Below are 13,088 nucleotides of genomic sequence, written 5' to 3' on the forward strand. Positions count from 1 at the left end.
GCCCTGCCGAGGCACCACACCACACCACACCACACCGGCGTCTGTTTCAGCTTTTGTGTCCTGCTTTTTCGCATTTTGTCTCCCAATGGAAAAAAAAACAAACAAAAAAAAACGTCTAAGAATATAAATCTTTCATTCAGGAGTATTTTTTTTTTTAACCTATTTACAAAAAGCAAGTTTAAAAATATTAATAATTATAATCTTTCTTACAAGAAACAGGAAAATAACAAAAAAAAGAAAAACAAAGCAATGAAAAGGCAAAAGGCGCTGTGTGTGTGGGTGTATTTACAGGTCTGCGTGGATGACGGACTCGCTGTACATGAGTCTGTTGGATTCGGCCAGCAGTGCCGCCTGGGACGGGTCCATGTGCACCTGCTTCTGGGCCAGGTGTCCGTACATGGGCATGGGGCCGCCGCCGGGCATGGTGCCCATGGGCGCCAGCGTGACGCAGTGGGAGAGCAGCGGCGTGCTGGCGTCGTGGTTGGAGCCCGTGGAGGGCACGCTGGTCACGTGGCCCGTGCTGGTGGAGCCGCTGGCGCTGCTCGGCGAGCGGCTCTTGGGCGGCGGGCAGTGCTGGACCGCGCGCGACGTCACGGCCTGGGGCGGGTGCCCGGCGGCGGCGTGGGTGAAGTGGGCGGCGTGGGGGAAGGCGGCGTAGCCCGGCGGGATGGGGTAGCCGTTGACCGGGATGAAGCGCTGGCCCTGGGCCATGGGCGCCGCCACGAAGCCCGCGATCTGCCCCGGCGCCAGGCCCTGAGCGGCCGCCGCCGCCGCCGCCGCCTGGTAGAGGTAGCCGGCGTAGCGTGGGGGGCCCGGCGGGCCCGACAGGTTGCTGACCGGGCTGGCGCTCAGCGAGGTGGTCTGCGTGGTGGCGTTGCCCGCCGACGGCGTGCTGGAGCTGGCGTGCGACGACGACAGGCCCTCCCAGGCGCGCAGGCGCCCGTGCAGGTCCTTGAAGCGCGGGCGGCGCGCCGGGCCCTCGTGCCAGCACTCGGTCATCAGCGCGTAGACGCGCGGCGGGCAGTCCTCGGGGCACGGCAGCAGCTGGCGCTTGCGCACCATCTCCATCACCTCCTGGTTGCCGCAGCCGTAGTAGGGCTGCAGGCCGAAGCTGAAGATCTCCCACAGCAGCACGCCGAAGGACCAGACGTCCGAGTCGGTGCTGAACTTGCCGTAGGCGATGGCCTCGGGCGGCATCCAGCGGATGGGCAGCAGGGCGTTGGGCTGCACGCGGTAGTAGTCGGAGGCGTAGAGCTCGCGCGACAGCCCCAGGTCCGAGATCTTGACGTGCAGCTGCTCGCCCACCAGCACGTTGCGCGCCGCCAGGTCCTTGTGCACCATGAAGTGGGCGGCCAGGTACTCCATGCCGGCCGCCACCTGCGCGGCCAGGTGCAGGAAGTCGCCGCGGTCCAGGCCCGAGCGCGCCGTGCCCGTGCCCGTGCCGCCGCCGCCGCCGCCGTCCTCGTCCGAGCTGCAGCCCACGTCCGAGTGCGGCGAGCGCATGACCAGGAACTCGTGCAGGTCGCCGCGCGGCAGGAACTCGAAGAGCATGCAGACCGGCTGCTCCTGGCTGACCACGCCCAGCAGGCACGCCACGTTGGGGTGCTGCAACTCGGCCATGCGCGCCCCCTCCGCCTGCCAGTCCGCCCACTGGCCCGCGCCCGAGAAGTCCTTCAGCGTCTTGATGGCCACCAGCTGCGCGTGCTCCATGCCCGGCAGGTACAGGTGGCCCTTGTACACCTTGCCGAAGCCGCACTCGCCCAGCTCCTCCATGAAGCGCACCGCCGACAGGGGCAGCTCCTTGGCCTTGCTCTGAGAGAGAGGGACAGAGAAGGAGAGGAGAGAAGAGAGGAGAAAGAACAGATACATGGAGGAGAAGTGATGAAAGAGAGAGTCAATACAGAGACACAGGGAGAGGTAGACATGTAGTGAAAAAGAGGGGGATGGTGAGAAAGAAGAAGAGAGACAAATTGAGAACAAGTGGTTACTTTCTCCTCCATTCTCACATGCGGCTTTACTAGACAACACGTCCCAGTGTATAAGCAAGGTGCGAATTGCACAAGTATTGATCCATCATTGGAGAAGTAGGCGCTGTTTTCTCATCGCCCTGAGACACACAAGCCCAGATGCTGCTGCCTGATGAGGAGTGAGGCCGAGGAGGGCTGAATAAAAGCAGTGCCTAAGGAGAGCCCTGTCTGCCAGACACAACATTCCCTCGGCTATTGATCATATTGACCACACGCTCTGTGAGTGGCCCCTCTGAGTGGTTTTCTGAGGGCTGGAACACACACACACACACACACACACACACACACACACACACACACACAGCGCTCTCCACAGCTCTCCAGGGGGCAGCAGGCCCTTCACTGCCCCAGGAGAGCGCTCTGATCTCGGGCCCTCGGGCTGACCCCTGACCTCAGCCGCTGACCTCAGAGCCCTTTGATGTCAATCCTCCCAGGCCCCTCCGCACCTTTACAGCAGCCTCCATGCCCCGAGGCCTCCAACCACCTGACAGGACGGTGCCTCCATGCTTCAACATGGTGGAGCACTTCACAGGGTGTGGATTACTACTGGATGTCAGGCCACTTAAATGTCACAGTTGGACTGAAACAGATATACACGATACAGATACAACTTTTACAAAGCAAACAGTTACAGCACAGTTATGTAGCAAAACAAATCTAGTGTAGAATGCATTAATGCCTAATAGCGGATGAGAGCTTCATGCATTTTAGAACCGTGTAATGTAAGTGTAAGGCCCAGACCTCACCGGGTCTACAACTGAAGTGATTTGTTAGCAAAGAGAAAAAATAGTTTTAGATGACTGGTCTATTTTTTTACTATTGACTGTGATGTCTGGTGTAGTCAGTTCCATTGATTATAGTGGAAGGCTATTGTTACAGCAGACGCTACACGAACAGTTCAGTTATGTGTCCAGAGTAGCCTCCCTGTAACAAGGTCATGAACTAACATGTGTGGATTCTTAAAAGCACGCCACAAAGATATTATCTACATTGAAATCATGTTTAGAATACATTTATGCCTAAATAGCATTCCAGGTATCCATCATTGTTGAATCCTTCATGACGCATACCCGGCTCCATTTGTCAAGCGTTTCACTGAATTCACCGAATAGTTCTCTCTCTCTCTATTATTTCCACAGCGGCGTCTGTTGTGCAGTTATCTGTTTCTTCGCAGAAATAAGGGATGGGTTTGGACCCACGCTGGAGAACAGAGAGCAGATTCATCTCTGTGCTGACAGTGTGTTTTCATTTCACGTGGGGGCCACAAGCTTTCATATTCTCTTATCTGATGGGGCTTGAGAAAGCGCTGCTCCTTCAAATATGCTGGGATAATCCAACAGGGTGTTACGGGCACAGAAGAATGAGGAGGGGGAGAAAGAGGAGGAGGAGAAGAGAGAGAGAGAGAAAGTGAAGAGATAAGAGCAACACTCTGAAGAAGAAGGGAGATGAAATTCCTGGGAGAAGCCTCAGAGGGGCAGCCAGCGGGGAGAGGGGGAGGAGAAGAGAGAGAGGGAGGGAAAGAGGGAGAGAGAGGGAAGAGAGGGAGAGAGAGAGGAAGGGAGAGAGGGAATGTCATTGAGATGAACAGATGGTTTGTGTTTAAAGGCAGACCCGCCCTGAGGCCTCGCCACAGCTCTTCCCTCACCTCAGCCACCAGCCGGAATGGTGACCTCCCCGTGACCCCTCTCTAACCCCCGACCTCTGGGCCACCTCCGCTGGGTTACAGTCATCCGCATGGGAGAGGAAGCGACCAGATAACCATCTCCCCCACTTAATGACTGTCTTTTTTAGGATTTAACCAAACATGCCACACTTGCGTGACCTGCCAGCTTCGCTAGCTTGACACAGATGTGACAATTACCTGTCCTGCAACGCCCCAATTCATAACGGGAAACATGAGGTGAGTTGCGTCTGCTCAAATGTATAACTTGTTTAAGTTTTGCTAATAGAATATCCTGTGAGTGTGTGTGTGTGTGTGTGTGTGTGTGTGTGTGTGTGTGTGTGTGTGTGAGAGGCGTCATTGGGACTGAAGGAGACAGCACATGGCCTCTCCTCGTCCCTCAGATATGCCCGCTCCTCCGGCTGTCTCCTCACTCTACCCATGAACACACAGAACACTGGGAGCAGTGTGTGTGTGTATGTGTGTGTGTGAGGTTTCCTGTGTTTAAGATCCCCACAGACTCAGACAGAGCTCCAGCTCTCCTGCAGAGCAGAGACCAGAGGAGATGAGCATCAGCATTCCACAACCCATACCCACATGTGTGTGTGTGTGTATATGTGTGTGTGTGTGCGTGTGCGTGTGCGTGTGTGTATATGTGTGTGTGTGTGTGTGTGTGTGTGTGTGTGTGTACGTGTGTTTGTGTGTGTGTGTGTGTGTGTGTGTGTGCGTATGCCTGTGTGTATGTGTGTGTGTGTGTGTATGTGTGCTTGTGTGTGTGCGTACATGTGTGTGTGTGTGTGTGTATGTGTGTGTGTGTGACCCACCCATATATACATACGTAAACTACTGTATCTTATCTGCTGAACACATGCATTACTGCACTAAGTAATGTCCTGCACTGAATAAGTCCAAGTCAGTGAATTCCCCTGGAAGACACACTAACCAAGTTTAAATGAAAGGCTGCCTCTGTGCTACTGTTTGTTTTATGAAATTACAACAGTGTATTATTGGTAGAGACTCCTAGACTGGCAGGAGAGAGTCTGTGTGTCTGTATTTGTATCTCAGTGTATGTGTGTGTATACAGGATGTGTGCATTTCTGCTTGTTTATTTGTATCCTTTGTGTCTGGTTGTCTGTGTGTATTGTATGTGTGTGCTTGCGCGTGAAGCGGCAGTGTGCAGTAGGAGTGCAGTGTGTGTGTGTGTGTGTGTGTGTATGTGTGTGTGTGTTTATAAGGAATGTGCAGCAGACAGTAATGACAGTGTGATGATGCTCTGATGTCTCAGCAGGAGTCTGATTGTCTCCATATGCGCTCTGCTGGGAGCCTCCTGTCTCCTGCATCTCCCAGACCAGCCCACGCCCCAATCTAATAACGCAGAGGCCAGGGCCTGACTGACCACTGAGGGACAGCAGGGAGGAGACACAGACAGAGAGAGAGAGAGAGAAAGAGAGAGAGAGAGAGAGAGACAGAGAGCGAAGAGAGAGAGAGAGAGAGAGAGATAGTATGTGTCCAGGACATTATGTGTTTGTCTGAGGATTTCTGTCAGCTTGTTTGTCTACCCTGCCTTACAGTCAGTAAATGTCCCTATTAGTGCACATTCCTGCACTCTTTATCACTTCTATGACTACTATATGACTGCCACCATGTGCTCATGAATATGTCTGATGATATGATTACAAGACTGTGTGTGTGTGTGTGTGTGTGTGTGTGTGTGTGTGTGTGTGCGTGTGTGTGTGTTTTGTACCTTAGTTTTGTAGGCAGTGAGCATGGACATCTCCACGTTCTGTCCTCTGACGGGTTTGGGCTGGCGGGGTGCGGGGGGGCGGGAGGCCTTTTGGTTGTTGCGGCACACGCAGATGAAGAGGAAGAGCAGGGCGATGGCCAGTGGGATGGCCACGCTCGGGACCAGGATGTACAGGATCTCCATGCTGCTGCCGCTGCGCTTCTCCTTTGGGTCTGCAGGGGGCAGCACAGACACAGCAACACTGACTCGGTCCACTCTCAGAACAGTACTGTACATGACTTGCTTTTCCATGGCTGCGTTTCAGGACTTGTGGTCAGAGATACACATCAGTGATGAACAATTTATGTATAAATATATTTGAGCCAGACGATGAATATTACCATTTTAAAATGAACAGAGGAACAAATGTCAACAGTGGGTCTGATTTTCCTCAAAGGGAACTTTGTGGCTGCCCTGCTACTGAGAAAAGAAGCTGCAACGGTTCCCAGAAAACAAATAAAAATCTGCTCGTGAAAGAGACCAACAATGGCTTTTTCTAAAAAACAAACACATTGGAGGTTTACTTCTAGCTGTGTAACACAATATGACGGCCCTGGTGACTTTCAAGGGAGTCCTTTGATAATAAAATTGCACTTCATTAGAAAGACATTTCGGCGGGACCTCAGACCCGTTCTCAACACAGCTGCTTGGCTTTAGCCTGAATGCAAACACCCATCGCTCACTGTCAAACAGGCCGTCCGCGCGGGCCAACACTAAGAGCCGCTGGCATGGCCAGAGGATGCCGGAGCCGAGGAAAAACATACCCTGTCTCAATCCATCACTGGGCGAGTTAGCACTAAAACCCACGAAACCCCCAAACTCAACACAACACGCACGCTTGCCACTGGCATGCCTCTCTCTGTGTGTGTGTGTGTGTGTGTGTGTGTTTATGTGGGGCTGCTGCCTGTGTGGCACTGCCTAAGCTGGCACTAGGACGCGCCGGCTGGCGGGTTGTAGCTGGTGGCGACGGCGTGCCCAGACGCTTACCGCACATGGGGATGTCGCAGAGCTCCATCTTCACGCTCTCGTCCAGCGTGAAGCACCAGGGCGCCTCGTGCTTGTTGCCCGGGTTGCGGCAGTACGAGTGCCCGCCGTTGAGCTCCTGGTAGCGCACGGCCAGGTAGGTGTGGCTGTGCGGGTACTGCGAGTTCCACGGCTGGCACTGCCGCCCCGACCTGGTCACGCTGGCCGTGCCCCGGTAGTCCGTGCCACTGCCGTTGAAGCACTTGTGGTCTAGACATGAGAACAAACAGACTGCGCTGGTTAAACACAGACATGTGAAATATAGCATTTAGTGTCCTGGCGGATCAAAAGAGAACATCAAAGCACTGATGGTTTGAGTTTGCTGGGGTCTGACAGGCTGTTACAGTGTGCAGGAGGACCACCATGTGGTGCATTTGCACAGTATTGAAACATTCTCCAATGTGTTAACCTCCAATCTAATCCCATTAGTACTGCTGAACTGAGCAACTGACAATTTGGATTGAGCCATAACACAGAGCACAGATTAAAATCTGGCAATCGTAACAGTGCACGTCCAGCACACACACTCTATGGAAGACTGCGGCGTAAGTGCGGACGGAGCTGAGGGGAGGGTGGATGTTTAGTGGCCTGTACAGTACACGTTTTTTTGTCTTTCACGATTATCTTTGACAATTCTCAACATGACACGACGAGTCGTATGAGATTCCCCCAAAATTCAGATATGCTAAACCTTTGGTCGTAACGTCGTAGAATGTCGCAGACAATAAATCGAGGGTCGTTGAATATGTCACATTACAAGACGTTTCCTCCTTCGAACGTCGTTCCAAACTTTCGAATATTTGGACAATGGGGCAATGGAAATTTGACGGCCATAACACAATCGTGGGAAAATCGGGCTGAAATTGTGTAGTCTGCACAGGCCATAACGGACACAGGCCCGGTGTTCTCTTTTGTTTTGGAAACATTATTCTAAGGTTCGAAAAACTTTAATGTTGCTTTAATGGACACCTGCTCAGTGTTCTCTGGCTCCACTAAGTAGATGTGAGTGTTTCTTACTCTTGTTGATGGACTCGGCCATGGGGATGCCGATGCGCATGCAGTTGGCGGCCTCGGGGCTGTCGGCGTTGGCCAGGTCGTCGCAGTTGGGCAGCTTGAGGCGCTTGAGGATGATGGGGTTGGAGCGGGCGATGATGTACTCCGTCTTGCACAGGTCGTTCTCCAGGATCTCGCACTCGTCCTTGCACAGGTCGCGCGGCTTGTCCATGCCCGAGCTGCGGTCGCACGTGGGGAAGGCGAAGTGGCAAAGCGACGGGATGGCGAACTCCGAGCAGCGGTCCGACAGGTGGTTGGACGTCCCGATCATGGTGAACGCAGCTGGAGGGCAGAAGAACGAATTAAAGGCCAACGTTAGACATTGGCCGGGTTTCCCAGATTCGTTAAGAAGCTCTTCAGTGCTGAGAACTTCTTAGAAGCGCTCTAAGAACATTCTAAGAACATTCTAAGAATGTTCTAAGAACGCTCCTAAGAAGTTCTTGGCACTTAAGAGCTTCTTATCACATCTGGGAAACCCGGCCAATATAAGTAAGACTACAGACATATTAAAGACATATTAACTACCAGCATATTAACACAGCATGTCACATAAAGGGTCATGACTATCTTGGGCTACAGTGTGCAGAGTTCACACAGGCCCTCCATGTAAACAAGCTCAGCCAGGATTATAGCTGGTCCTGATTCAGAGCACTGATTACGCCACACAACCGCAGCAGAGGTGTGACTCTGAGCTCATTGAGACGTGAGAAAGAGAGAGAGAGAGAGAGAGAGAGAGAGAGAGAGAGAGAGAGAGAGAGAGAGAGAGAGAGAGGGAAAAAACAAGAGATTCAGCTTCTTACGTTTTTCATCGACCGGCCATCTGTGCAGAGTTTGTGAAAAGTGTGTTCAGATGTTGCGTTCATATTTATGATTAGGAAATTGATGAAGCAAAGCAGCCCCGAGAAGCATTTCAAAACACCCTTTAACTGGCAGCTGGAGGCCAGTGTGACAATCCAGCCAAACTGTTCCAGACCGGCAACTCATTTATCTTCGGAGTAACATTTATCCTCGGAGCACTTTGAAGTCGCCCTGCGCCATAACCACAATCACATTTAGCATGCGCGCGTGTACACAGATGCTAAAGCGGCCGATGACCCCGCACGGGAGGTCACCTACCTGTTTAACCAATCAAAAAAACGGCCGCCTCGCGCTGAGGGACGTGGAGTGATAGCGGCCGAGCGCACTTCAAAGGGCTGCTAACGCTAACGCATGCGGAGGGACTGGCAGCGGGACAGCAGCGGTCCCCGGGCGCAAACACACACACACACACACAGGAGGCTTTGGACAGTGGAGGGCCGCGCTACAATAGGGCCATTGTCCTTCAGCCTCCGAGTGCCATCACTGAGGCATAATACGACCGGGGCCCGCGAACACTTGCGTTTTTTCCAGAGGATGCGTGACATTGGTCACACGTAACAACGTGGACGTGCTCGCAGACAAAGACACACACACACACACACACACACACACACACACACACACACACACACACACAGAAAACCACCCTTGTGGCATTTCTTGGCACTGGGTTGAAACCACAGAGAGACTGTGCCCTTGAGTGCTTTGTAAGCTGTCAGCAGGCTGAGAGAAGCAACATTGCCCTGGAGGGTGTCCTGGTGCTGTTGTAGGGAAGACTGGGATGAGTGAGCATACCACTGGGGGAATATATTGGACTAAACATCTTTTTCTGTTGTGGTTTGCCTATATGTTTGCATCTGTGGGCATTAGTTTGTGTGTGTGTGTGTGTGTATGTGTGTGTGTGTGTGAGTGTGCGTGCGCACGCATACGAGAGAGAGAGAGAGAGTGTGTGTGTGTGAGTGTGAGTCTGAGTGTGAGTCTGAGTGTGTGTGTGTGTTTGTGTGTGCGCATGCACATGCATATGAACGCATATGAGAGAGAGAGAGAGCGAGAGAGAGAGAGAGAGAGAGAGAGAGAGAGAGAGAGTGAGTGAGTGAGTGAGTGAGTGAGTGAGTGAGTGAGTGAGTGAGTGAGTGAGTGAGTGAGTGTGTGTGTGTGTGTGTGTGTGTATGTGGAGGATCACTAGCTAACCGTACGCCACAGCAGCCGTGAGCAGCCCTGCTGAGCTGAAAGGGGGCCGTGTGGCGAGGGCTACAGAGGACCATTAGCCTCACAGGCCCCTGGTGGCTCTCTATCGGCCCCATCTGGCGGCACTGACGACAGGGCACGGCCTGTTCACAGGTCAGCAAGGGACACAGGCCGGCTGTTTGTTTGTCCCTGCCCTTCAGGGAAGAGGTGGTTGTCAGGGGTCAGGCAAGGCTGTGCCATTTCTGTGCTCCATGTGTTGAGTTTAAAGTGGAGACAGACCTGATGTGTATCTGGCGGATTCATTTATCCCAATGAGTCCTGAGTGTTTCTCTGAAAAGACCGGGCAACGAGCAGCAATCCATGTCAACCACACTTTATGGCTTTACGTGTTTCTGATATGAGAGCCACGACTTCCAGAGGTGGAAAAGTCCAGCTTCAGAAAAGTAAAAATCCAACCATGTTTTGGTTCTTCCTTCCTCCCACTTAACACAGGTGATCTCACTAATTAGCTGCTCTACCTAGCTGAAGAGTTGTGCTAATTAGAATCAGCTGGTTTAAGTGAATGGTTGGCACAAATATGTGGTAGGACTTTTACTTTCTGAAGCCCGACTTTTCCACTAACCACTCACCATTCAATAACCTGCTATGTGTTGAAGCAAAAGGAAAAGGTCTTCCCCATTCTAGCTCTCTCTTCTCTTCCACAAGCACACTTCCACAGTCACCTGGACAGCCTTACCTGTGATCTGGGTCTCGATCTCGCCCTGCATCTGCAGCGAGTCCACGAAGATGCTCCGGTTGCCGATGAAGCGTGCGCAGGCGATGCCTCTGTAGGGCTGGCAGAAGCCCTCCTCGTCAAAGTCGTCCCTGAGACACAGAGAGACACACAGAACAGAACACAAAAGAGGTGGAGTTGAACTCTTGCAGTTTACCATAAGCACACTAGAGGGCAGTCTTTCTCATCATATTAAACAAACAGCTATTCTCCGCTCAAAACATTCTCTTTGTTGAAACGAACTGCCGCGCATGTGTGCATGTGTGTGTGTGTGTGCGTGCGTACGTGTGTGCACACGTGTGTGTGTGTGTGTGTGTGTGTGTGTGTGTGTGTGTGTGTGTGTGAAAGTAGTAGAGTGGGGGGAAAGGAGAGCGTTTTTGAGTCAATCCGGTTCATGTGCACATAAAAAGCCATGGTGTACATAAACGTGCTGCTGGGGGAGATATATCATATTCTAAAGATCGCACTGAAAGTCCCGAGGAGTGCTTTATGTACAGAGCTGCGTGGAGCCAGTGGAGGTTGTCATACTCTGTAATTTGAACCATATGAAGAGCATAAGCCTTTAGAAAACATAACGGTACATCATCTGTCTTTGAGTGTGTGTGTGTGTGTGTGTGTGTGTGTGTGTGTGTGTGTGCGCATGCATCTGTATTATGAATATGTTATGTGTACATATCTCTATGAACATGTCTATATGAATTTTGAGAACATGTTTACAGTATGTGTGTGTGTGTGTGTGTGTGTGTGTGTGTGTGTGTGTGTGTGTGTGTGTGTGTGTGCATGTGTGTGTGTGTGTGTGTGCGCATGTGTGTGTGTGTGAGTGTGTGTGACTGGCAGGTTGCGTGCAGAAGTGTGTATGTACAGTGTCACAGCGCGACTGACCCGAGAGACCCCTCGGTACCTTAGTGAACAGTAGCCACATTCTGTGGCTGACGTGTCAGCAGCTCTCTGGCCGAGTGAGCCATTTCTTTTAGATGCACTAAAGCGTCAAAGCACCAAGCGTCTTCACACGCACCCCTGAACCCATTCACACAGACGCATCAGTCAGAGGGCCCATGCTGAGAGAAACGCGGTGGGTGGGTGCTGCTCTCCAGCAATAAGGCTAGCAATATGGCCAATCCTCAATCATTAGCCCAGATTAGCCTGCCGTTAGCTCATTAACATTACACTTAGACAGTTAAGAGCCTATTTCCTTTAAGCATCCATGCTATCAAAAATATACTGGGCACAATTACACACACACACACATACACACACACACACACACACACACACACACACACACACACACACACACACACACACACACACACACACACACACACACACACACACACACACACACATACATACACACGCACACATTCTTTCTCTCTCCCTCTCTCTCTAAGCACACACAGATGCACTCTTTCTCTCTTTCTCTCTTTCTTTCTCTCTCTAAACACACACAGGATGTGGCAGTGTGCCTTCTCACCCAATCAGAGAGGGGAGGCGGCTGAGACTGAGGTCAAAGGTGAAGGTAAAAGTGTGTGCTTGTGGGGGTGTGGGGAGGGAGGGCATCACAGTTGAATGTTAAGTGTCTGTGGTGTCAATGTCAACAACACTTCCCCATATCCTCCAACTCAAGCCTGTCTAGTTGCATGACAGACACACATAAACACACATACAAACACACAAACACACAAACACACACGCACGCGCACACACACACACACACACACACACACACACACACACACACACACACACACACACACACACACACACGAAATCACACACACACACACACACACACACACACACACACACACACACACACACTCACACAAACACATAATTCATGTGACCAAGTACAGTGAAGCAGAGAAACACATTCATAGACACGCTGTAAATTATAAATAAAGCAATAGCCCTAGTAGTTGTAGAGCCCCAGAGACCACTACAATCCGCCTGTCCGTCACAAATATTCCCTCTCTTCCTCTGGGTCTGCAACGTTCTCGTGTAAATATTTGTGTGCTTTTCTCTGTGAAATATAGCACAGCGTTGAGCTGCTGGAGAGGAGACGGCACTGAGGGGAATCCTAGCTGTCCTGCTGAGAGGAAGCAGCAGATTCACAGAGCCTTGGCAATGCCACAGTCCATCTCTAACTGAGACCTCACCGGCAAAAAGTCACTTGCTGTACTGCCGTACAACACACACACACACACCTACACACACACACCTACACACACACACCTACACACACACACACACACACACACACACACACACACACACACACACACACACACACACACACACACACACAGTTTAGAGGCCATCTACAATCCCTCTTTGATTGTCCTCTTTTTTCGCAAAAACCTTCCGCTTTCTTCTCTTTCATGCCTATCCAGGCCGTAAAATGGGGGGTTTAAAGTGATCAAATAAAGCTTATCCATCAGTTTCAGTTCAACTACTTTTTATTTGGCATTTGATCAAGACTTCTTTTTCACTCAACCAAGATATGAGCGCACAAACCTACAGGTGTACTGACACCATTTAAAGACACACATAAAATATACTGTACATAATCCACACGTACTGTGTTTTTTTGTTTTGCAATCCCAGACGTAAAAGATTATGCTCATTCCTTGAGTGGCAAAACTCCCAGGTCACACAGGTTTGCACCTGTTTCACTATGCACTAGCAAAACATTTAGTAGCTTCAGGCCCAGAGTCAAAAACA

The 13,088-nt window shown here is 51.4% G+C and overlaps 1 protein-coding gene across 1 annotated transcript in view; it reads right to left on the reverse strand.

Annotated features, from left to right (window-relative positions):
* Positions 1–285: 285 nt before the first annotated feature.
* The window catches only part of ror1 (receptor tyrosine kinase-like orphan receptor 1), a 122,959-nt gene continuing 110,156 nt past the window's right edge, over positions 286–13,088 (reverse strand). The window contains exons 5-9 of the mRNA XM_062556322.1: positions 10,329–10,456; positions 7,511–7,828; positions 6,458–6,703; positions 5,432–5,643; positions 286–1,812 (exon numbers count right to left, since the gene is read on the reverse strand). Coding sequence (XP_062412306.1) covers positions 286–1,812; positions 5,432–5,643; positions 6,458–6,703; positions 7,511–7,828; positions 10,329–10,456 — 2,431 coding nt within the window. The remainder of the gene's footprint in view (positions 1,813–5,431; positions 5,644–6,457; positions 6,704–7,510; positions 7,829–10,328; positions 10,457–13,088) is intronic.

Source organism: Sardina pilchardus, chromosome 15 (genome assembly GCF_963854185.1).
Source record: "Sardina pilchardus chromosome 15, fSarPil1.1, whole genome shotgun sequence".
In the NCBI taxonomy this organism is placed as follows: Eukaryota; Metazoa; Chordata; class Actinopteri; order Clupeiformes; family Clupeidae; genus Sardina; species Sardina pilchardus.